The 26,070-nt window shown below is 43.5% G+C and overlaps 1 protein-coding gene across 1 annotated transcript in view; it reads right to left on the reverse strand.

Moving 5' to 3' along the window:
- Positions 1–7,031: 7,031 nt before the first annotated feature.
- The window catches only part of LOC309563568 (disintegrin and metalloproteinase domain-containing protein 9-like), a 100,748-nt gene continuing 81,709 nt past the window's right edge, over positions 7,032–26,070 (reverse strand). The window contains exons 17-22 of the mRNA XM_082268032.1: positions 24,828–24,908; positions 23,259–23,364; positions 18,584–18,713; positions 16,529–16,607; positions 13,496–13,548; positions 7,032–7,726 (exon numbers count right to left, since the gene is read on the reverse strand). Of these exons, the coding sequence (XP_082124158.1) occupies positions 7,633–7,726; positions 13,496–13,548; positions 16,529–16,607; positions 18,584–18,713; positions 23,259–23,364; positions 24,828–24,908 (543 nt within the window). The 3' untranslated portion in view covers positions 7,032–7,632. The remainder of the gene's footprint in view (positions 7,727–13,495; positions 13,549–16,528; positions 16,608–18,583; positions 18,714–23,258; positions 23,365–24,827; positions 24,909–26,070) is intronic.

Below are 26,070 nucleotides of genomic sequence, written 5' to 3' on the forward strand. Positions count from 1 at the left end.
TCATCTGTCATCTTGAACAAGGCAACCATGATTCCGGTTGAAGAGTCCCTGACTTTTAGGGATCCTGCTGACTGGAAGGCAGAGGCTGTGGCCCGCAATATGTACGCTCTGGCTGGTTCGGCACTGAGGCCGGTATTCCCCATTGCCCTAGTGTCGCAGACTCTGACCGAATGGGCTAAGCTCTTATGCTGTGACCTAGAGAGGGGAACAGATCCCGTCTGCCTTTGCTGAGCTGGCAGACCAGCTGGTCCAGAGGCTGCAGTTTATCTGTGATGCCTCTTTGGATGCGGCTCCCCTGATGGCTTGCCTCTCTGTTTTGGTGTCCTTCGGTGTGTCTTTTGGCTCAAGTGCTGGTCTGCGGATCAGACTTCAAAAAAGGCCTTGACTGACCTTCCTTTCCAAGGAGATCGCCTTTTTGGAGCTGCCCTGGATGACATCATCAAAGGTCTCACAGGGGAAAAGAGTGCTTTTCTTCCACAGGCTACTAAGGGCAAGGAACCTCGTCGTAGATGTGGACCTTTCTTCTCAGCTCATAAGAAGTTTTTTTTTTTAGTCTCTCAGGATTGACTGACTAGGGCTCAAAGCCTTTCAGGGCCTCTTCAGGGGAATCCAAATGAGCCTGGTCTGGCAAGCCAAGATCGGACTTCTCCAGACCCATGAATAAGGCTCCTTCAGTATGAAGGGTGGGGGGACGTCTTCGCTGCTTTCTGGATCCGTGGACTTCCCTGGTGCAAGACAAGTGGGTCCACAAAGTCATTCGGTCTGGCTAAAAGATTGAGTTTCGCTCTTGTCCCCCGGCAAGGTTTTTTTTCTTCCAACATGCGCCTGTCCCCAGATCGCTTGCTTGCAGGACCTGTTTGGGGCAGTACAAGACCTGTTCCTTCAAGGGGTGATTGTCCCAGTTCCAACTTCGGAACGTTTTCAGGGTTTTTACTCAAACATGTTCACAGTCCCCAGGAAGGAAGGCAAAGTGCATCCAATCCTGGACCTAAAGGCGCTCAACTGCTTTGTGTGGGTACAGAAGTTTAGAATGGAAACCATTTGAATAGTGGTGGCATCCCAGCGTTAGGGAGATTTCCTTTCCTCTATTAATATTCAAGGATGCCTACCTTCAAATTCTGATATGTGCCAGTCACCAGCGTTTTCTCCGTTTTGCTATGAGAAAGAAGCATTATCCGTTTTGTGGCATTACCCTTTGGTCTCGCCTCTGCTCTTTGGGTCTTCACAAAAGTGTTAGCCCCGGTGCTAGCTTTGCTTCGCAAATAGGGGATCGCGGTACTGGGCTACTTAGTCGATCTCCTTCTGTGGGCGGAGTCTCCCTCTGCTCTGTTGGAAAACCTGTAGATCACAATACGAACTCTGCAGGAGTTTGGCTGAATTCTGAATTTTCAGAAGTCTGCTCTGGCTCCATCCACAAGCTGGACTATCTGGGTCTGATTCTGGACTCTGCCTTAGCCAGTGCTCCTTCCTTCCTCTGGACAAACTCCAGAAATTGCAGGCTGCAATTTGCCTCCTGCTGTCCAACAGATGGTCATCCCTCCGGACTTGCCTGCAGGTGCTGGGCCTGATGGTGTCTACCTTCAAAGCAGTTTTGTTTGCACAGTTCCATACGAGGTCCCTGCAAAAGGAGATTCTGACCAAATGGGAAAAGACTCCACAGTCTCTGGACAAAGAGACGGCTGAGTCGGGGAATGAGGGAGTCCCTGATATGGTGGTTTCATTCTTTGGCGCTTGGGCTGGGAAAATCCTTCCTCCCCTTGAATTGGGACAGTGGTCACCACGGATGCCAGTCTGTCAGGCTGATGAGGCGTCCTCGGAAAGCATTCTATTTAGATTATCTGGACTCTGGAAGACTACCAATCAATTTTTTGGAACTCTGAGCGATCAGACTCTGTGTCTGGATCATTGGACAGATCGTCTTCAGGGTTGTCCAGTGCGCATTCAATCAACAATGCCACTGCTGTGGCCTATGTCAACCACCAAGGGGGCACAAGAAGTGTTCTGACGCCTATGGAGGTAGCCGGCTTTCTACAGTGGGCAGAACAGTTCATTCAGCCCTCTCCCCAATACACATTCCCGAGGTTCGAAAATTGGCATGCGGATTACCTCAGTCGGCAGGCGTTGGACCAAGGGGAGTGGTCCCTTCATCCCCAGGTGTTTCATCAGCTGTGTCTCGGGTGGGGTACCCCCCGAGGTGGAGCCATTGGCATCTCAGCTTAACAGAAAGGTGCAGAGGTTTGTGGCTCAGTCGAGGGATCCTCTGGCCGACGCCACAGACGCACTAGTGGCCCCATGGGGTCAGTATCAGCTAATTTACGCCTTCTCTCTTTTCAAGCTTCTGCCTAAACTTCTACACAGGATCGACACAGAAGGGATTCCGGTCATCTTAGTGGCTCTGGACTGGCCTCATCGAGGGCTTGGTACGCCGATCTAGTGTGGCTGGTCGCTGACGTTCCTTGGAAGCTTCCTCTCAGGGAGGATCTGCTGTCCCAAGGAGCGATCTTCCATCCTGCTTTACAGTTACTGGCTTTGATGGCTTGGCTGTTGAACGCAAGGTGCTGAAGGATAGCGGTTTATCTGATTTGGTGATTCCTACACTGTTGAAAGCTAGAAAATCGACTTCTAGGAATATCTACCATTGTTGGTGGAAGACGTACATTGCGTGGTGTCAGTCGCTTGGGGTTCATCCTCGCTGCTCCTCAGTGGCTCGGATTGTGCAGGTACAGAAGTTTTGAATAGAGTCTATTCCGCACGGTGGTGGCGTCCCTACATCAGGGAGACCTGTTGGCCTCTATCGATATCAAGGACGCATACAGTATCTACACACCTCTATCTATGCTGGACACCAGCGTTTTCTTCGCTTTGCTGTGGGAGATTAGCACTTTCAGTTTGTGGGGTTACCCTTTGGTCTTGCCTCTGCTCCCAGGGTCTTCACAAAAGTGTTGGCTCCAATATTGGCCCTTGTACATCAGAGGGGTATTGCGGTCCTGGGGTACCTGGACGATCTCCTGTTAAGAGCAGATTCTTATTCGGCTCTGTTGGGGGATTTGGCAATCACTGTAAGGACTCTGCAAGAGTTTGGCTGGACCATCAATTTTGCAAAATCAGCCCTGGTACCATCCTCAAGACTGGTTTACCTGGGGCTGACTCTGGATTCCACTTTGGCAAAGGTTTTTCTTCCCCTGAACAAGCTGCAGAAGTTGCAGGGGGCGATTCATTTGTTGTTGTCCAGCAATCTGTCCTCTCTGCAGACTTGCATGAGAGTCCTAGGCTTGATGGTGTCAACCTTTGAGATGGTCCTATTTGCTCAGTTCCACACCAGGTCATTACAGAGGGAAATTCTGGTCAAATGGAACAAAGATCCAAAGTCGTTGGATTCTTTGATTCAGTTGAGTTACAACAGGGCAAGTCTTTCCTTCCATTGTATTGGATCGTGGTCACCACGGATGCCAGCCATTCTGGCTGGGGAGGAGTGATGGGGAAGCTGTGTGCCCAGGTGTCTTGGGCAGTGAAGGAATCCAGACTACCGATCAATATTCTGGAACTCAGGGCAATAAAGCTTTGCCTTTGTCACTGGACAAAATGTCTACAAGGTTGTCCACTCAGGGTTTAATCAGACAATGCTACAGCTGTGGCTTACATCAATCATCAAGGGGGCACCAAGAGTGTCCTAGTGGCCCCGGAGATGGCTGAGATCTTGAAATGGGCAAAGATTTTTTTTCCGGCTCTCTCCGCGGTACACACCCCAGGTGTAGAAAACTGTCAGGTGGTCTACCTGAGCCGTCAGGTGTTGGATCAAGGGGAATGGTTTCTACACCTGGAGGTGTTTCACTGTGTTCTCGGTGGGGAACACACGATGTGGACCTGTTAGCCTCTCGTCTCAACAAGAAGGTTCAAAGTTTTGTAGCCAGGTCACGAGATCCCCTAGCCGATGCCATAGATGCACTGGTGGCTCCTTGGGGTCATAATCGGCTGATCTATGCATTTCCACCTCTGAAACTCCTGCCGAGACTTCTGCACAGAATAAAGGCGGAGGGGATTCCAGTCATTCTGGTGGTTTCAGACTGGCCTCGCTGGTCTTGGTGCACAGATCTGGTAAGACTGGTCGCTGATGCTCCTTGGAGATCTCCTCTCAGGGAAGATGGACTGTCTCAAGGGCCGATCTTCCATCCTGCTTTACAGTCGCTGGCTTTAACGGCGAGGCTGTTGAATGCCAGATGTTGAAGGATAGGGGTCTTTCTAATTCAGTGATTCCTACACTGTTGAAGGCCAGGAAGTCTACTTCCAGGAAAATCTATCATCGTACATTTCATGGTGTAAATCCATGAAGGTGCATCCTCGCCTTTTTTCGGTGGCTAGGATCTTGGCTTTCCTTCAAAGAGGTGTCGAACAGAAGTTGGCCTTGGCTACTATTAAAGGCCAAGTGTTGGCCTGGGCTGTGTTTTTCCAACGTTCTTTAGCCTCTCATGCGTTGATTCGCACTTTTATCCAAGGGGTCCTCATGTGGCCCCTTTGAGGCGATCCCCGTTATCTCCGTGGGATCTGAATTTGTTATTTTCTGTTCTTCAAAAATCTCCTTTTGAGAACATTCGGGAGATTCCTCTGCTTACACTATCTCAGAAGGTCGCCTTTTTGGTGGGTATTACTTTTGCTTGCAGAGTATTAGAATTGGTGGCGCTTTCCTGCCGTTCACCTTATTTGGTGGTCTACAGAGATAAAGTGGTACTTCGACCTAGTCAGTCGTTTCTTCCTAAGGTGGTTTCTGATTTTCATCTAAATGAAGACATTGTGCTGCCTTCTATATGTCCTAAGCCCAAGCATCCTAAGGAAATTGCTTTGCATTCTTTGGATGTGGTTCAGGTGATTAGGGTTCACCTGGTGGCTACTGAATCTTTCAGGAAATCAGATTCTCTTTTTGTCCTTACAGAAGGACCTAGAAAGGGATTGGCTGCATCTGCTGCGACCATTTCTAGGTGGATCAGGCAGACGGTGGTTCAGGCTTATTCACTGAAGGGTCAGATTCCACCTTTCCCTGTGAAGGCGCATTCTACTAGGGCGCTGAGTTCTTCTTGGGCTTTTTTCGCCATAAGGCATCAGTGATACAAGTTTGCAAGGCGGCAACTTGATCGTCTGTGCACACGTTCACAAAATTTTATAAAGTAGATGTGTTGGCATCCTCTGATGCTTCTTTTGTCTGTAAGGTTTTGCAGGCTGCTGTTCAAAAGAGACTAAAGCTGGATACACACTATACAACTTTTGTTGGTAGATTTCCTTTAGATTTACCTTCAACTATGTAGTGCATACAAATGAAAAGTGTTTAGGTCTGACCCCATATTATATGGTTTTGGTAAGTCTAAAGAAAACTGTATAGTGTGTATCCAGCTTTAGTCTCTTGGAGGTTGTTTGTCCAGGTGAGCTCCTGTTGTTCCTGGTTGAGTTCTATATTCTCTGGTTGGCTAAAGTTTTAGCCTTGTTGGTAATTATGTTCTTTTTCTGCGTTGTTTTCCCACCCCTCATGCAAATACTGCTTAGGGACGTCCCAATGGTCAACAATTATATGGAGCTGCGTCTGTCAATAAACGATAGGGAAAACTGAATTTCTGTCTTACCGTAAAATCTTTTTCTCTGAAGTTCATTGACAGACGCAGCACCCGCCCCTCTATCTTGAGTGGGTTGGGGTTTTTTCCTCTAAACACTGCTTGCAATGAAACTGAAGCCTATAGCAGAGTGTGTGGATGTATGCATGCAGGGACGGCCCCATAGGCGCGGTAAAGCTTTTTCCTGCCAAGTGTTCCACTCCTGTAGGGGGCAGCATAACCCAATGGTCAAGAATTATATGGCGCTGCGTCTGTCAATAAACTTCAGAGAAAAGGATTTTACGGTAAGACAAAAATCCAGATTTTCCATTTTGATTTTTCTACCATTTTTCTACCAAGGTTGAAGGTGACACCTTAGGAAGGAAAGTGGAGAGGGGCATCAATGGAATAGAGCCTGGGAGTGACCCTTATAGGGGGAAAGCCATTTTTGACCTGAACTTTGACAGGCCATTGAGTGAAGGTGAGCGCATTGGTGTAATGGTTGTGAGAGTCACTACATGGGTGATTGATTTTAAGACACTTAAAAGTGGAATGTTTGCAATTTGGAACCACAGAATAGAAGAGCTTCACATTAATGACTGGTATTGATTGTATGCTAATATTGGAGAAAGACTGAACACATTTAGAGGAAAATAACACCAGATATTGGTTATTATATGTTTTTAACACATTGAATTGGAAGGTTTATTTTTTTAATATATTTTTATACATTTTATTTGGTTTATCTTATGCAAGTGAGATTGATTAATTAGAATTTATGTTTATAGGAGGCACAACAAAGGTATTTATATTTAATCATAGGGTGTGTGGGAACACATTCATTTGTTTGCAGCCTTCACAATTGGTGTTGGTAGCACAAGGAGTGTTATCAGATAGCGCAGGATTGCCCCTCTCTTCATTAGAAAGAAAAAAAGACTATTGGGGGAAGGATCGTCCACTTGTGGTACAGCTAAGCACCACATCTGAATTATGCCAGGACCATGGCAGATCCAACCCCTCTAGAATCATCCACAAAATGTGTAGCGATATTTCAAGGCAGCTCTCTCAGTGATATCTTTTACACTTTATATATTTCTAACCTATGGATCAATTATGTTCTTGTACATTTTATTCTGAGGTTACATACTCCTTTTTAGCTCTTGGGTTTGTGTTTGAGCACCTCTAAAGTCCCTCTCTTGCGGTCTTCCAATATTCCCACAGTTCTGGGCTCAGTTGGTTGATATCTGATATAATCAGTGTTAGGACCTGTGTTAGTGGGATTTTGTTCACCCCTCTCTCTCCCCTCATACAAGTCTATAGGAGTGTAAAAGCAGCTGATGCAGGTCAGATACACTGACAAATAATTCCTAATTATCTCAGAAGCCTCCAAACTAATGTTAAAAGCACACTGCATTTACCAATAGAAGCTCTTCCACACAGGGCCTTAGTAGGCTGCACTTATTGCTAAGGCCTGCCTGCACACCAGCTTGGCGATTAATCAATGGGGGGCCCAAAAAAGTCTATGTAGCTGATTAACGCAGGTACAGTAGTGCGCGCACACATTTCACAGGCATTTGGGTAACAAAAGGCAAGAATGGAATCTAGGTAAGCAGCTACCTTACCTAGGTCCCATTCTGCCCTAATTCATATCTAGTCTCTTCCTTTAATTACCTGTGGATTTATCCAATCCCTTTTTGATAAACTAGAAATCCTCTTTAATCATTTCACTCTTTGAGCAGCATAATACAGTGAATATGTCTGAGACAAATATATAATATTATCGTAGCCTATAGGGCCTTTTGCACAAGTGATTCACAAATCTGTTTATAAAAGTGCATAATAAAGAAGTATTCCTTCAAATCGTTCAGGAACATACAGAATCCTTCATTGTATTCTCTTCATTGTTTTGATGGCACAGCAGCAGACACGGTTAGTGCAATGGCATTAGCACCAGGAAATGTTCATTGTTCCATTTAAAACTTTGGTAAAATAATACATTGGCTTCTTTTCTGATACAAATTGAAAACACAAGCATATGGCTGAACAATAATTGGCTTCAGACATTTGGCTGCCAGTAATTATTTGATGGTGCTGTTGGCCGGGGCGGAGGGGGACGGGCAGGCTGTGGTTTGGCAGGAGGCATTGGTGGTCTGAAATATAGAAAACACATGTAATTAGGAGTCATTCATGGAAAAGACAAATATGTAACAGCAACATTTCTACTTATTTACAGGTATTTATAAAGTATGGAAAAAATGACATACTATTCATACACATCAGTTCCTGCCCTCAGGTAGCTTACAATCGATGGTCCGTATCCTACATGCATACAATAATATATGTAACACCACTCTGGTTGTGTGTGTTTATAAAATAACGTGAAAGAAGGTGTAATTTATCTTCGATAAAGTGCTTACAAAAAATAAATCCTTAGGATATCTAGTGAAAAATTGTGTGTATGTATATGTGTGTATATATATATATATATATATATATAGTGAACAAAATGCAAAAAAACAGTCCCATAAAAAAGTCCTCTATCAAAATTATTTCTTGAATGCAATCCATGTGAACAACGCAAAAATTATTCAATATGGTGAATCTTCTTTTTTAAGGGTCCTTTCACACGTGTGTTCTGCCCGACGGACTATGCTTTGCTCAGCGGAGGATCGATCCACCAATCCCCGCTGAGCATTGGGATGACAGGTCGGACTCCGCTCACTGTGCTGAGACGGACCTGTCAGAGCCCCACTCTCCTCTATGGGGAGATCAGATTAAAAAGGACAGCCTGCTCGTTTTCATCTAATCCCATCCGATCCGATCCTCCAGACAAATTGAAAATATGGACACTTCCCGTCTGCATTTCACGGACAGGATCGGATCAGATAGCAGTGGGTGTCAGCTGACATGTCACCGCTGACATCCGCTGCCCCATAGGGGTGAATGGAGCATCCGATCAGGTCTGCCTGAAAAACTGACAGGCGGACCTGATCAGAAAGCCCTCGTAAAAGGGGCCAAAGACTTCTGTGCAAAAAAACGTATGCCCAAATGAACTCACCAATTAGCAATGTTAGCAGCGCATTTTCTTTGCAAAATCAACTCTGTTACATATACTATTCATGCATTGTTTATTTTAAGTAATTATTGAAGTACAATATTATTATTATTAGGTGAAAAATAGGTGCGCTGTTGGAAAAATAAATTAAAAGCTGCTACCAAAAATCCAAGTATGCATTTGGAATATTAATGAGTGAATGTGTGATCTGGTGCGCTAATAGATGAAACCATATGTATAATACTACACATAAAAAATAAGTGAAAAGATTATGTAATCACATAAAAAAGGAATGGATATGGAAAAGTCCATAAATCACTAATGTAAAAAATGGTGAAATAAAATGTCTCCAAATCCATTGGTGCAAATTCATAAGTGGTGATACATATTCCCTCCACCATACAAGTTCTGCTCTCACCAGACGGAAATTTTGAAAGTGCAAGTTCAACTCAAAAATCCACTCTTGTGCAATATAAGTGATGTCCCACCATCCACGTGTGAACACTCAAATCAATCAAAGCCTCTTACCAAACATCAACATGAGAAAGCATTAATCATGAGATGGAAGAAATTCCTTCTCCTTAACATGAGTGGAACAGATCCAGATGGCTCAAAGCAAGATCCAACTCTCACATACAATGCTTTAGGACGATCCTTTTCTCTCTGCACAGACGTAGAATTCATGCAGCTGCCTCTTCCCTCCACAACTCTCCAGTCTCTCTTGCCTCTAACCGATCCTTCCTGTTTCCGCGCTCCAAGCCTCGTTCCACAAAAGGATCGTCCTAAAGCATTGTATGTGAGAGTTGGATCTTGCTTTGAGCCATCTGATGACGTCAAGCGTATGACGAAACCAGTCGGGTGAGTCAGACGTGACGTGACCACGCCCCCAACAGCCGGCTACCAAAAGACATCTACACCGTGGGAGATGCTCGTTCGCTCCTAGTGCGGTATTTTTCAGCTGTTACATGCCTTGACATTCAACTGAAATGTGAGTGTACTACCTGCTTTTAATACAAATAAACGGTTTTATATGGAGTTACGCTATGTCTCTGTTTATACTTTTTCCCCTGTTGTCGTGATGTGGATATCGCATTTGAGTCTATAAGGAGACATCCTGTGGCCAATCTTGGTATTACACACAAGCTCATTTTGGTCTACTCATTAGTTTGAGATACCAACTTCTTCTGGTAAGCAGCCATCCTGTTTTTTTTTGGTGATTTGCACATCGGTGTCCTCCCTATCCTCATAAAGTGTCGTGTGGATATAATTTCTGGGACCTTGTGGCTGATCTTTCTGAAACCACCTCTGTGTTCTATTACTATGGACTTCATTGGGATTTAAATATCCTCTTGTTTTCATATTTTCTTTCTCATGTTGCACAGATTGCTTTGTCACACGTGATAAATTCTTAGTTTTATTATATGCACAGTATTTGATGATATCACAGATTATTGATTATTTTTAATCGTCTTTTCACTTTAAAAATAAGTTTGAATATTTATTTTGGTGATTTCATATTCACTATATTTTAGCGCAGCACATTTTTTTGATTTCATATTATTATACATATGTTTTCATCTATTAGCGCACCAGATCACACATTCAAAGATTATTATTATTAACAGCGCTGTCAATTTACAAACAGACTATATACTGGACTGCGTCTTTCATGCATCAATATCCTTTATTGGTGAGTGAAGAGAGGTTTTTTTTTTTTTTGAGCCGGTACCCTGTTTATCCACACATGGTGAGAGGTGCAGGTCTGGAGCCATGTTTTGGTCTTGGTATGTTTTAACCACTGAGCCATCCAACATCAGGCTCACTTCATCTTTTTCTGATCTGTGCAGTAAATTTAGCATGAAACATTATTCCCTATGTGCAGGCTTTTTTTCCCTGTAAGGCCCCTTTCACACAGGCTTTCTGATCCGGTCCGCCTGTCCGTTTTTCAGGCTGACCTGATCTCCATGCAGCCCTATGGAGCAGCGGATGTCAGCGGTGACATCTCTGCTGACACCCGCTGCTATCCGATCCAGTCTGTGAAACCCTGACGGATGGAAACTCTATTTTCCATCCGTCTGGAGGATCGGATCGGATGAAAATGGACAGGCGGCCGTTATCATCCGATCTCCCATAAAGGAGAGCGGGGCTCTGACCGCTCTGTCTCTGAACACAGAGCAGTGACGGAGCTGTCACCCGCCTGCTCAGCGGGGATCAGCGGATCGATCCCTGCTGAGCAAAACGGAGTCCGCCAGTGTGAAAGGGACCTAATACAGACCAGCTGTTTGTGCTCTCCCTCTTTCATTGTGCACGGTTACTGGTCTTGTATTCATCACCCTGTGGTTTTCTGTGGTAGCCCACAGTAACGTGACCTACCGAGTCGCACCCACAGCTCTCCTTTTTGCATGATGTCACTATATGGGGTTGCAAAGGCATTTGGTGCATACAAATAGGATTTCTATACAGTAAAACCTTGGTTTGAGAGTAACTTGGTTTGAGAGTGCTTTGCAAGACAAGCACATTTTTTAAATAAATTTTGACTTGATATACAAGCGATGTCTTGATATACAAGTAGCATCATGTATACAAAAGAAAAGAGGAGCCTCTAAAGTGTAGCAATATGGTTACATTTAAGACAAAGAAAGTGGGGTTCCCCTTGTGGGACTTTAAAGGCACATAAAATCTATACTGTATAAAAAATTATGTGAAAAGAATATTGAAAAATATAAATTTTATTGTAAACACAAATAATAATTAAAAACAGTACAGGCAAAGGAGAGACAGATATATCAACCGTAGTAGTCTGAACTAGAACCCAACATGTTTCGAAGCCAAAGGGAAGATTTTGCTTCTTCTTCAGGGGAGGGGTTCAAACGGTACTAGGGTTGAGAAAATAACTGTACTTAGGTAGCCTGCACGGTTAAAAACATCAGGTGGGTGCGAGTGTCCTTGCAGTCAAAAATGCAATAAGTAAGATGGTAAATGGTTATTGTAGCCAATGAACCAGCCGCTGTTGACATCAGGTGTGCAGCCCCCAATCAATGGACGTCTGAAGTCCTTAATTAGGAGAGGCCAGAGGTAGCCTTTAGGGCGTAGGTGAGTGGCAAAGGTGTAGGTAGCACCGGTCTGAATGTAGATGGTAATAAGGAAAACAGCGTCCTCTCAGCACCACAGCCAGCAAGTGAATGCGCTCAATGGTTACATTTAATGAAGGTTCAATACTTAGCAACTCACATGGTTGATGATTAAAAGAGGCACATCTAAGAATGCAGGCATCCGGGGTAAAGCTGTCCACATAGACCATCCTCTGCACAGCCATCTTCATCATCCCTTCCCCGCTGCACTCCACGAGTGATTCAAAGCCTCACTTTCAGATCACTCTACTGCAGGGTAGTCTTCCCAATCACAATTGCAGACTGACATCGGTGAGAGCCAGTGGTTCAGAAGATGGTCTATGTGGACAGCTTTACCCCGGATGCCGGCATACTTAGATGTGCCTGTTTATTCATCAACCATGTGAGTTGCTAAATGTTGAACCTTCATTAAATGTAACCATACTGCTACACTTAGAGGCACCTCTCTTCTCTTTTATACTCTGTAGCTCTGCTAGATTTTGCTTCTAATCCCCTTGGGAAGGCTGCATATTGTGGATGGACATTTTATGGTTACACAACCTATCACATTGCTATAATCTTTGTATATAGACTATAAACTGAAGGACTTGTGGAACGAATCATCTGAGTTTCCATTATTTCCTATGGGGAAATTTGCTTTAAAATAAGAGTGCTTTGGATTACAAGCATGTTTCCAGAACGAATTATGCTCGTAATCCAAGGTTTTACTGTACTTTGTGACTATGCCACAATATATTTTAATTGAAGTTATTGTGCCCTGAGTTCAGCTTTAAAACAAGAGAAGAGGGGAAAAGGAAATAAATTATACTTGAGGTTTCATTGCCTTTCCTTGCACTTTCAGTTACTAGAAAGGAAGTAATCTGGTAGGGATGGAATGTTCCTTCTATAATATGAATAAGATACAGAATGTTCCATGCGTTAGGCTTGCATTACAACAGCTTACAGCTTAGGATCTGTAGGTCCCAGTTATCTCAATAAAGCTAACCATACGCATTAAGGCCCCTTTCACACATATAGACCGTTCATTTCATCAGTTCAGTCACGTTTTTTTTGTCATCAGTTTTTTTCAGTCAACATCAGTTTTTTCATCCATTTGTCATCCTGTGTTATCAGTTTTTTATCTGTTTTTTATCCGTTGTCATCTGTTTGTCATCCGTTTTTTTGGCAGATCCGTTTTTTTTTAACGGAGGAAATGTAGGGCTTTCATCTATTCAAAAAAACTGATGTTGACAGAAGCGGATTAAAACTGATAAAATGAATGATCATCCAATTACATCCATTTTTCCATAGGAATGCATTAATATCTGTTTTTTCATCCGTCAAAAGATGGATGAAAAACAGATTAACTGAGGTCTGTATGTGTGAAAGGGGCCTTAGATTTCCCTTGTAACGACAGATTCCCCAGATATTGAGGATGGAAGAATCAGCAATGCTGGTTATTGTGTCCTAATAGCCAGCACCTGCAGCTGTCAGAAAACCCGAACAGTGCTTCCATCTGATCTCATGCATTCATTGCTTGGGCAAGAATTTTAAAACTGGCTTTGTTGACAAATGTCAATTAAAAAAAAGAACTTTTGTTGAGCTATGCTATGCTGGCAGGAATTTGGCTGATTCTGCAGGAACTAGCAGACATTTCGATCCGTCTATGGCCAGCTTCTGTTCTCAGGATTAAAGCTCCTCATTTTCACAACAGAATTTTTATCTATGAGCATGTACATAAAAACAATACATACCTTCGTGGCACGTTGTGTGATATGGTAAAGACATCAGAGAAAGTTCTGTCTTGCTAATTCAAAGAAAGAAAAAAAATCAGATGAGCAACGATGCAGAATGGGGGCAGGTTGTACAAAGCCTATTCCTGGGCTTTCAGTGGGGCCAGTTTCTTAACAGGTATTACTGGGTATGTTGTAGCCATCTTTAATAGACTGTAACCAGTAAACCTGACCTTTGACACTGAACACAATCCAACCATCTCACAATGTCTGCTATGCCCACCTTGGCCCTGTACTGGTAATTTCAGGTCAAATAAATGTTCCTTTTAACGCAACGGAGGAGGGGAAACAGTAAGGCCCCGTACACACGATCAGATTATCAAACGATCTGTCGTCTGTTTTTTGTGGCATGCTAGTGTGATGTGGAAAGTGAAGAGGTTATTTTCATACGAATTTTCCCGTACGACAGAATTCTAATTCAGAAGTGATGTCATATGTTGGATTGCTTTGTGTGTGTTCTTTCGTTTCGGAGCATGCCTAGTCTTGCTCTTAAGATTTTTTTTCCGTCAAAATCTGTACTAATGAGACGAAAATCGGACGTTGTATTACGGACAACAAAAATTATATAGCCTTCACATCAGGATTTTGTCAGCCGAAAAGTCGGAGTTGGCTGTCGAAAGCACCATACTAACAATCCGGAAATCGGCAGATCGGTCGTCGGACGAATTTTCCCTACAGATTTTCTTATCGTGTGTACGGGCCTTAAGAGCTGGGGCCAGAAGCTTCTGACAGGAGTCACAAGATTCTCTACAGCTCAGGAAACAAGCATTGATTATCATGCTCTCTGCAGGATGTTGTCAGTTAGTTGGTCTGCACATAAAGTGGACAATGTAGTGCCTTAAACAGGGCATTCTGTTTTTACTTTTGTCAATAACATGACTATGGGGTTGTTCACACTTAATTTCTAACACTTAACAAACACCCCTATGGTGTTAGTATGGGCATTAGACTGGCGATAATGAGCTTTAGTATGGGAATTAGACTGGTGTTTTACAACCGTTAATGACGAGTTAACCACTTGCTGACCAGCTGCACATATATTGCGGCAGGTCGGCTCTATTTCGCAAAGAACCAGAGGGGGAGCCAATCAGCGGGTCCGGTGGACATGATGTCCACCGGCCACCCGCAATCCCTCTCCATAGAGCCAGAACGGCCGTCTGCCTATGTAAACAAGGCAGACCGCCGTTCCTTCACAGATGAACACAGGGATCCTGTGTTCCTGCTATTCAGGAACACAGATCTCTATGTTCATCTAGTGAGTCCATCCTCCACACAATTAGAAAGCACCCCCTAGGGACACACTTAACCCTTTCCTCTCCCCTGGTGTTAACCCCTTCCCTGCCAGTGTCATTAGTACAGTAAAAGTGCATATAATTTTAGCACCGATTACTGTAGTAAGGTCACTGGTCCCCTCAAATGTGTCAATTAGGTGTCCGAACTGTCCGCTGCAATGTCGCAGTCCTGCTAAAAGTAACTGATCATTAAATTGCCTGATCATTAGGGGGTAAAACCTTCTGGTCCAGAAGCGGTTAAAAATGATCCCCAAATGTCCTATGGGTAGTTTTGAAGCATTTGATGAGCATTAAGGCGCGTTAAACACGATCCACAAATGCCTTTTCCATTACAGGAAATAAACTAATCTTAACGCCCCACAACTGTCTGCCAGAGCATTTGCGAAGCATTACCATTGATTTGAATAGGAGGTGTTGAAAGGCTTCAAGCACCTCCTGACTCGACAAGAGACTTCAATTTTAAAGCGAGGTGATGCTAACGCTTCATGTTTTAATAGTGTGAACAGCATTGTGTGCTGCCCATTGTATCATATGCATAGGCGTTTGAGGGCCTTTTTTAACTCCTCTCAAACGCCTGCTTTTATGCCAGTTTAAACTAAGCCTTATACTGGCCATACATTATGCAATTTTCCAATTCAATTTGCTTTAGATTTTCCTTCAACTGTGTGGTGCAAGGGCCTGCCTGTTTGCATAAAAATTGAAAGTGTTTAGGTTTGACCTCATATTCGATAAATTTAATAAATCTAAAGGAAAATTGTACAAGATAATTGTATAATGCATGGCCAGTCTAAAGGCTCATACACACTATCAGAAAACCTGGGCGAGAATTTTCATCCAAAGAACTTTCACAACTTTCTACAGCCAATTCCGAACTTGTGAATGAAAATTTCCAAAGGGACCAGCTCCAAAATTTTTCTTGTATGGGAACAGAAAGAACAATTTTCGCTTAATGTGTACCGTTTTCGTACGATTTTTGTATGAGAAAAATCAGAAACGAAAGACTGCGCATGATCAGAAACAGTAAACAAAAAAAAAAAAAAGCATTTGTCGTATGAGAATTTTCGTACTAATTTTCTTTCCTCGGTTCTGATTTGCTGTGAAAGAATGAGGGTAATCAGATGATCTTTCGCCCGATTTTCATATAGTGTTAACCCCACTTAGGTGACTGGTGATAGTGAAAATGGTATTATCAGATGAATGTTCCCAGGGCAGCATGATCTAAGAGTACAGCCCTGTGCACAGGAAACAAAGTTGTCTTGTAAGGCCCCTTTCACAAAGGCTTTCTGATCTGTTCCACCTGTCAGTTTTTCAGGTGGACCTGATCGGATGCTCCATGCAGCACTATGGAGCAGCGGATGTCAGCGGAGACACCCGCTGCTATCCGATCCGATCCTGTCTGTGAAATCCGGATGGATGGAAACCCTATTTTCCATCTGTCTGGAGGATCTGAAACAGACAGGCGTTCTCATCCGATCTCCCATTGAGGAGAACGGGGATCTGACAGCTCCCTCTGTGAAGTAAGCAGAGACGGAGCTGTCATCCGCCTGCTGAGCGGTGATCGGAGGATCAATCCCCGCTGAGCAAAACAGAGTCCGTCGGGCACACCGCCCATGTGAAAGGGGCCTTAAACCTCTGCTTATCACCTCACTGCTAAATAAGCTTTGCTATATTTGCTATACATACTGAGAATTTAGCTTATTACCTGGTTCCTTGGTGCATTACTGGCAGCATTTCGAGTGTAATTGTTCGGTGGTGGTGGCGGTCTTTGTGCATTTTCATTTCTGGTAGAAAAAAAAAATCAATTGGAAGACAGTTATGCATTGCTTCAATATAAAATATACTAAGTTCACGTGTCAGCCATGTTCTAAAGAATACGTGGTCTTGTTTACCACACCAGGTTCCAGTGTCATTATCAAATCAAATCTGACTCTAACATATGACAGCTGGTAAATGATTAGTCATAGGGGGGCAAAAGGGCTACTTGTGCGTAGAACACCTTTTAAATATGAGGCTCTATACAAAAGCACCCCCCTTCCCCCCCCCCCAACACTTAACACTCTCCTACTTGAACATATAAAATGCAACCATCTTCTAAAATAATGTCTTAAAATGGAACTTCAGGGGGGAAAATGTGCAAACAGGCAGGATTTTTTAAGCAGAAGAAACATACTATATCTCTTCTGCATTAAAATTCCTTAAGTGCCTGCATTTCCTGTACACTGAGCTGTGCACATGCAGATCAGTGGACAATTTTGGCAATGTTTAGATGAATGAATCCCCACGCCTGCGCAGGAGTGTGGTTGTCTTAGCCCTGCCAGTGAAAATGGTCAAAGGCCGGTATCAAGAAGCTGACCAGCTGAAGATGTTAGCGGCCTTTGAGGAGCTCTGGAACAAATAGAGGAAGCCTTGAACCCATCTAATTGTTATTTCTGTCTCTTTGTTGCAGATTTTCCTTCACTGTCTGGTGAAACGGTTTGCAGCAGGACAGGAAGTAAGGCTACTTATCCATAATGACACTCCAGAGAGCAGAAAAAAAGCTGGAAGGGGTTCTGATCTTTTTATATGCTATACTAAAAAAGACAACAGTTTGTTGGCTTGACATAGATTCATGGTAACTCCCTAGCAATTAACCCTAGATTGAACCCTAAAACTAAAATTTAACCCCAATTCCTCATTTTACCAACAACCGAGTGTAGTGGTGTGCCCCTTTATCCAGATTCAGGTGCAAGTCCCATTAAATCAACTCCCCACAATCCTCTGGGCTACCAGCATCCCCTGAGCTCCTGGACACGCCCAGGGAGCATAAATACCAGCCCTCCCAGCTTCCTGTGCTCAGAGAGATCCTGTCTGATGAGACAGCAGTGACTGGGCAAGGGAGCTGTCCCCAGGTGCTGGGTCCTCACCTGATAAGTCTGGTGTGTGGGCCACCAGCACTGAGTACAAGAGCACGGAGCATCTGTACAAGCCCCAGTCACTGGAGAGGACTCTGTTACAGTCCATGGGGAGAAGCTGTCCAAGCAGTGGGGTGGTCCTATCTACAGCCCCCAGAGCCTCCGAAGTCAGCATCAGCAGTGCCAGTGTGAAGTCTGCGCCAGCAGGAAATCCCCTCAGCTCACAGTCTTCTGAATGAACAATTTCTCTCTTGGACACATGAGATTCTTCAGTTCTCTATCCTATCCGTAAACTGAACTCAGAGCACTCTGCTGCCACCCAGTGGCCATTAGTAGAACTGCAATAGAATTCATACGTTTTATGCCTGTTTCCCTACTCCTCATATTGCCGTTGTGTACTGCAAACTCCTGTTCACATGATCTCCTGTGTAATCTAAGTTGGTTTCCATTGTTAAGTATGGTAGAAATTGCACATCACCACTGGTCTGATCATTTGGCTGATACCGTTACATAACACTAACACTAAACTAACCCTCTTCTGTAGTATTTTGACCTTATCCTCGGTAAGGAGCAGCCATGCAAAAACCAAGCCAGCCTGTACCAAATTCTACCTAAACTTGGGGGCACAGAGAATAACTGATCTGCCCTGATTGGTCCTTTATTGCAATGGGTTGCCTTATTGAGGAATAGGGAGAATAAGGAGGTGGGCAAAGGGGTGTTAAATGGTGTACCGTTGCAGGAAAAAATTAGATTTGCATATATCCCCAGCTGCTGTACAGTATATCTCTTTCCATCCAACTCCCATCCTGTCCCTAAACTGCATGTAGAAATATTGCAGCATTAGTATTACAGGTTCCTGGAACTACCTGCGTCTCCTCTTTTTTCGGCAACACCTCCTTTCAATTGCATCACGCTTTATCCACAAAACGATAAGTAGAATGAGGATTGGTACAACCAGCAGGAAGAATATCAGCAAACCATCACGCAATGAAGTATCTGGGAAGAAAAAATAATTTATAAAAGCACTTGTTATCTGTACCTGGACTTGTACAATGTGTACAACCTGGGAGCCAAGATCTTCCACAGTCACATATTATCAGTCATTATATTATCATCCTGCTACAAATCACACGCCATTGTTATAGAATCACCTTGTTACATAACATCACCTTGTAATAGAGTGTACAGAGATATCCTTTGTGTAGCACCCTCCTAGATAGGTGCTAGAGAGTGAGTATAGTTTTGTCTCTGTCTGCCTATCAGAGGAGCAGCAGGTAAATTCTATATTCTCTCTGCTTTACAGGGAGCAGGATCTGTGAGTTAGGTCTGCAACTCTTCTGCAGTGGTTGGTGTATGGTCACAGGCAGTCGGCCTGGTGAGCCAGAAGTGTGGAGCTGAACCCAGAGGTCCAGGAGAGCAGACTGAAGGAGTTGAGGCACTGGAGAACCTGGAAAGCAGTATCGTGAGTACAGAGGATCATGCCCAAGGGCCTGACCAGGAAGGGTCTATCACATCGGCTATTCTGTATGGGGGTGAAAAACAGGATGAGCACAATCAGGAACAGACTTCTTGAGGGTGGCCTGAGGGCCCAACGTCCTCTAGTGGGCCCTGTGCTCACTGGCCGTCACCGTGGAGCTCGATTGGTATTTGCCATTGAACACCAGAATTGGCAGGTCCACTACTGGCACTCTGCGCTTTTCACAGATGAGAGCAGGTTCACCCTGAGCACATGTGACAGACATGAAAGGGTCTGTAGGAGCTGTGGAGAACGTTATGCTGCCTGTAACATCTTTCAGCATGACCAGTTTGGTGGTGGGTCAGTGATGGTTGGGGAGACATATCCATGGAGGGACCCACAGACCTCTCCAGGATAGACAATATCACCCTGCATGCCATTAGGTATCGAGATGAAATCCTTGGACCCATGTTCAGAGGGTCCTGGGTTCTTTAGGGTGCACGAGAATGTCCCGCCCCATGTGGGGAGAGTATGCAGCCAGTTCCTGGAGGATAAAGGAATTGATACCATTGAATGGCCCCCATACTCGTCTGACTTTAATCCAATAGAACACCTCTGGAACATTATGTTTCAGTCCATCTGACGCCACCAGGTTGTACCTCAGTCTGTTCAGGAGCTCAGTGATGCCCTGGTCCAGATCTTGGAGGAAATACCCCAGGATACCATCTGTCGTCTCATCAGGAGCATGTCTCAACGTTGTCAGGCATGCATACAAGCACGTGGGGCCATACAGACTACTGAGTACTATTTTGAGATGCTGCAATAAAATTTTTTAGCAAAATGAACTACGGTAGCCTGCTGCATCATTTTTTCCCTTTGATTTTCAGGGTGTCTTTGAATTCTGCCCTCTGTAGGGTGATCATTTTCATTTCTATAAAACGATGTGACATTTTTTTGTTCCTAACACATTATCTAGTCTATATCCTGTTTGTGTGATAGGCTCACTGATTTTTCCAAAAGTCAGATTGCCCTGCAACAAAAATGTCATTTTTGGTGAAATACTCTCAAAGGGAAATCATGTCTAAAGGGATGCAGATGATGCAACTTTGCTCATTAGAATCCTGCAGGTGCAGTAGCAGAATAATAATGATAAAATCACTCACATTCACTTTGCACATGGACATAGAGAAACATATGTCATAGGTCTAATTATGACTAGCTGCTGGTGGTCAGGGATGTGATGGCTGGCACAGATGCCCCCAAACATGTCGTTTTTGCACATCCAGCTGCCCTTTAGGATCTTTCACCCAGTTTAAGTTTCTGCCCATATATTTTCTAGCCTTTTTTGGCAACTGTTGCATGTGTCTTGGGGACCCCTAAGCAGTGGTAGATAAAGACACCAAAGGGCCCTTGTTCAGGAACAATTTTTGGACTTTTCATTCAGCTGCTAGCCAAGTAGAAACACATACATGGCGTATAGATGGTTAAAAACTGGAGAATAGTCTTCATGGATACCTCAGACTTGGTTCCCAATGTGCTGGAGTGGATAGCAAACACCCCCATCACTTCTAGTGCAGATAGTTCCTCAAGGGCATTGGAGAAGCATTCTGTATATCTGAGTGCTGGTCAAGCAAGAAATAGTCCTTGCTAACACCTCTTGGATGTTATAAGCCAGCAGCACAGGTGGGACATCATGAAGAATGCCACTTCCTACTGCCTGTCCCCAAAGAGATTAGTGTGCAGTTCTACATGAGGGGTTCCAGCACATGCCTGACCTTCACTTAATATAAATGGGCCTTTAAGGAGGGGTTCCACACCTTGCCTTACCTACACCTATTATAAATGGGCCTCTGAGGAGGGGTTTCAGCACATGCCTGACCTTCACTTAATATAAATGGGCCTTTAAGGAGGGGTTCCAGAACTTGCCTTACCTACACCTATTATAAATGGGCCTCTGAGGAGGGGTTTCAGCACATGCCCTACCCACTCCTAATATACAGTAAATGGGCCTTTAAAGAGGGGTTCCAGCACCTGTCTGACCTATACCTAATATAAATTGGCCTCTAAGGAGGGATTCTGAAAATTGCCTGACCCACACCTAATATAAATGGACCTCTAAGTTCCACAGAGCCCCTGTGCAGTTGTACAGTTCAGTGTGCACAAATGATATGTTCACTCTTTTCCCCAACCCTTCATATACCGTACAATCAATTAGGTAGGTTTAAAGCCTAGTATAATGTGCAGTCACTTCCATCAATCAATAAAGAATATTGTGAATGAAGACTAGGACTGCATTTCAATGCTTATTGAGCAACCTTAATTAGAACTAAAGGCAAAACTTTTTTTTTTACTTAAGATAAGTAATGAATTTATTATAACCCATGTCAATTTTGTATATGCCATATGTATCCCATTGGGGAGATTTCTCTTCACTTCCTGTCCCATGACCAAGACAGAAAGTGATGGGAAATCTCTGGAAAGTGAGGAAATCCTTGCTTGTCATTAGGGTCACCAGAACTAGTGTCCCCATTGGAAGAATTCCCCTCGACTCTTATTCTGGTGACAACCCAAAATTTTGTATTTTCTTTTACTTTCACTCTCAGACAACTAGAGAGGGTGAGTCTCCCTAACTGGGTCACAGACACTCCACTCTATCCAAAAATAAATGTTCCCTTTAATTGCACTTTAAGGCCAATATTTTATTTTTCTGTAGAGCAAAGGAAATGAAAGCGGTTGTAAAGCTTCTTTTTATGAAATTAAAAAACGCTTGACTTACCTGCTCTGTGCAATGGTTCAGCGGCCCTGAACCTTCTCTTCTGGGATTTCCTGCCAGCAATCTTGGCTCCTCCCCTTCTTGAGCTAGACTGTGTGCATCTAATGATACACACAGTGCAGTTCAGTCTTGCCCCCCTTTCACAGGATTGGACTGATAGCAGCAGGAGCAACTGATTCCCACAACTGCCAAGTCTCCTGTGAGAATAGCAAGAGCAGAGAAGAGCTGCAGCAGATGGGCAAAGCACTGGATTAAGATCAGGCTCAGGTACAAGTTTATGTGGGTGCTAGGGGAAGCACCTTTTAAAAGTTTTTTTAACCTTAATGCAGAGAATGCCTTAAAGTGGTTATAAAGGCTGAAAGTCTATGCATGAAGGGAAAAAACCTCCTCTGTGCAGCAGCCCCCCCAAATATTTACCTTAGCCTCATCTCGAACCAATGATGTCCACGAGAGCCTTTGCTCTGCGGGGACTCTCCCTCCTCATTGGCTGAGACAGCCGTAGGAACCATTGGCTCCCACTGTTGTCAATCACAGCCAAGAGAATGGTAAGTAGGAGCGCTTCTAATAGAAGGGTCCTCCAGGTGCTATATTTATTAAGGATCATCCAAGGTAGCAGGATAGCAAGCTGACAGGCACTCGAGCAGCACTTGCAGGAGAGAAGCAGGCTCTGGATATACAAAGATATTCAGAGAAAAGGGCTTCTAAGCGCAGTATGTCAGCAATTTTATTAAAAGGAAACAGTTAAAAACACTAACAGAATTACAGAGTAAACAGGCTCATCAATGTATAAAGTCCTCCTGAGATGGTATTCCCTGTCACTGTGCGGGCCAGGAGCTGCAGGAACTGATGGTCTGGTGGAGCAAGATGGCTATTTTAAGAAAATTGCTGACAACCTGCATTTAGAAGCGCCTTTCTCTGCTTATCCTAATCCCAGCCAGTGAGCCAATGAGGAGAGGGAGGGGGCGGAGCTGAGCCACAGCTCTGTATTTAAATGTACACGCAGACCTGTGGCTCGGGAACGAGCATGTTTGGGGGCCCCTATTGCAAACTGCTTACTCTGGGGGCACTCAGCAGAAGAGGCAGGCCAAGAATGCCAGCAAGGGACCTGAGGATCCAGGCTGCTCTGTGCAAAACCACTGCACAGAGCAGGTAAGTATAATATGTTTGGTATTTTTTTTTTTTTTTTTAAAGAAAACCTTTAATATCACTTTAAGGTTAAAAAATGTTTGCCTTTATAAACACCTGAAGCTTTTGTGCAAACACTACATTGCTCTCACTGACACCATGGCCTGTCTATGTCAGCCTTACTTACCAATATGAGTAGGCCCACTATTAATACTTCCACCGTAGCCTGCCTTGTCACAATAAGGAGGGGCCCAGCCATCATCGCAGTAACAGTTCCCGGTGTTATCGCACACCTGATGTGAAATAAAGAGGATGTCAGCTAAAATTAGTTGGTAAGTTTAAATAAAAATACCAGACTATCCAATTCAACCTCTGTGTGTGTTTGTCACTACCATTTCCCGTATCCTTGTATATTGTGTTCGCTAAGATGCCAATCCAAAAGTTTTTTGAATTAATTACCACTTCCCCACTGACACCACCAGCTGTGGAAGGGAGTTCCACATTTCACTCTAACCGTAAAGAACCTTTTACACAGTTTAGGTTCAAACTATATAACCCTTACTGAGTGGTTGTGCATCTTCTTAAGTGATCTGAGTCTGAATATTTTTTTCCCTATGCTATAATCACCATTTAGATGTTTGTATATTGCGATCCAATCTCGTCTTAAATGTCTTTTCTTCAGGGAGAACAAGTTTAATGTTTGTAGCCGTTCCTCATAACTGAGGTCCACCAGCCCCATTATTAGCTTTGTTGCCCTTCTCTGGACTCTCTCCAATTCCAGCACATCCTTCCTGAGGATGGATGACCAGAACTGGACAGTATACTCAGTCAAGTCAAGATGAGGCCAAACCAGAGTTTTGTAAAGTTGTAGAATTATAGTCTTATCTCCTGAGTAAATACCCTTTTAGTGTATGTTAATAGTCTGCCTGCCATTGCTGAGTCTGTCATCTACCTCCAGAATCTTTTCCATCCTCCATTCCCCCAGAGGTTCTCCCCCTAGTGATTAACTTGCATTCTACACAAGGGAGGCTTTATTGTGTTTGTAAAGCCTCAAGGTTTTTCCCCTAATGCATTTTATGCATTAAGAAGAAAAGCCTTCTGTGCCGCAGCTCCCCCCCCCCTATTTTTCTTACCTGAGCCCGATCCGATCCAGCGATGTGCACTAACGCAGCGGCTCCAGCCACTGTCTCTATCCTCATTGGACAGATTGATAGCAGTGGGAGCCATTGCCTCCCACTGCTGTCAACCCAATCCAGTGACATGAGAGCGGGAGCAGGGCCGAGTCCCGCTGTCTGTGTCAATGGACGCAGCAGCGGGACTCAGGAGCGAGCCCGCATGGTAATGTGGCTTTCCATGGGGGAACCCGATGAATAGGAGGGGCCTGGAGCGCCGCCGAGGCACTCCAGAAGAAGAGGATCAAGGCTGGTCTGTGCAAAACAATTGCTAAGAGCAGGTAAGTGTAACATGTTTCATATTTTCTAAAAAATATACAACCTCTTTAATAGGTAAAAACTATGCCTAACTTATGCTACATGTATATACATCATTCTACCTGCAGGGTTGTCACTCCCGTTGCTCCATGTAAACATGTACTTTATATGATCATTATAATCCCTGTGTGTTGGCTCATTGTACGGCATTGTGGAAGAAGCTGGCTTGTAGAATGGACATGACTCTGCTCACAATTACAGCAAAAATAGCAACAATACTAGGACACAGCAGATAGTATTAGCTGACAAAACCACACCATACTCACCCCATGGTCATTACATTTCCCTTTGATGTCACAGTTGAATCCCAATCCAGTGGCATTCACACATTGATTGTTGACGCAGGCCTAATCAGGAACACAGGAATTAAAATTTGTCAGCAGAAACACAGAAGTTAGAACATTGCATTCTTGTGTAAAGCTGGCTACACATTATACTATTTGTTTTGTTCAATTTCCTTTAGATTTACCTTCAACTATGTTGTACAAGGGCCTGTCTGATTGCATGCAGTTTGAAATAGTTTAGGTTTGCCCTCATATTATATGGTTTTAGTAAATCTAAAGGAAAGTTGTACAAGGAAATTTTATAACGTGTAGTAGCCAGCTTTATGTTGATGTATTGTGTGGAAAGAGGACTATATGACTTATAATGATATTTCCACATGGTTATGGTTTTGGTTTATTTGATTATCACAGAGTTTTTGTAAATTAACACAGTTGAAGGGAAATTAAGATTACCAAATAGAGGGGGGCTCAACAAGATATTTGTCACTATATAGAATTTTTGTAGTTTTGGGAACCTAATTTGTTTGCAGCCACCCATATACTTTTCTATATTAGCACTAGGGTTTGGCATTAATGGATTATATTGGCTAAAATATAAATTTATTCTGAAAATTAGAAGTGGGAAATCCAATCACTGTCTGAACTGAACTGTCTTTATTGAACCAACGGACAGTCAAGTTATTTGGAGCCTTCCTAGTCGGCATGAGCGGTGTGTGCACCTGTTATGATGGTGTATATCCCCCTCTTGTTTCCTATATCCCCAACTTTACCTGCTATGGGTATGGTTCAATTTCATATATGAAAAACTGTTTAACAGTGCTGATAATACATCCATTAACGAAAAAAAAAAAAATCACAATAATATGAATATAAAATGAGTTCATAAAGTGCTGTATATCTTCTGTGCCAAGGTATGTTTTAACCACTTTACGTCCAGCCACAGCAGATGTAAAAAAAAAAAAAAAAACAATAAAAATTACACAAATCTTTCCCGTAGTTAGTAAACGCAATGACTTTTGCGCAAACCAATCAAAATACGCTTATTGCGATTTTTTTTTACCAAAAATATGTAGCAGAAAAAAATTGGCCCAAAATGTTAAAAAATTTAGATTTTTAAATTTTTTTTGAGAAAAATATTGTTTTTTTTTTCAAAATTGTCACTCTTTTTTGTTTATCGCGCAGAAAAGAAAAATCGCACAGGTGATCAAATACCACCAAAAGAAAG

This window comes from Pelophylax lessonae (genome assembly GCF_965119305.1).
Source record: "Pelophylax lessonae genome assembly, chromosome: 9".
Taxonomy (NCBI): Eukaryota; Metazoa; Chordata; class Amphibia; order Anura; family Ranidae; genus Pelophylax; species Pelophylax lessonae.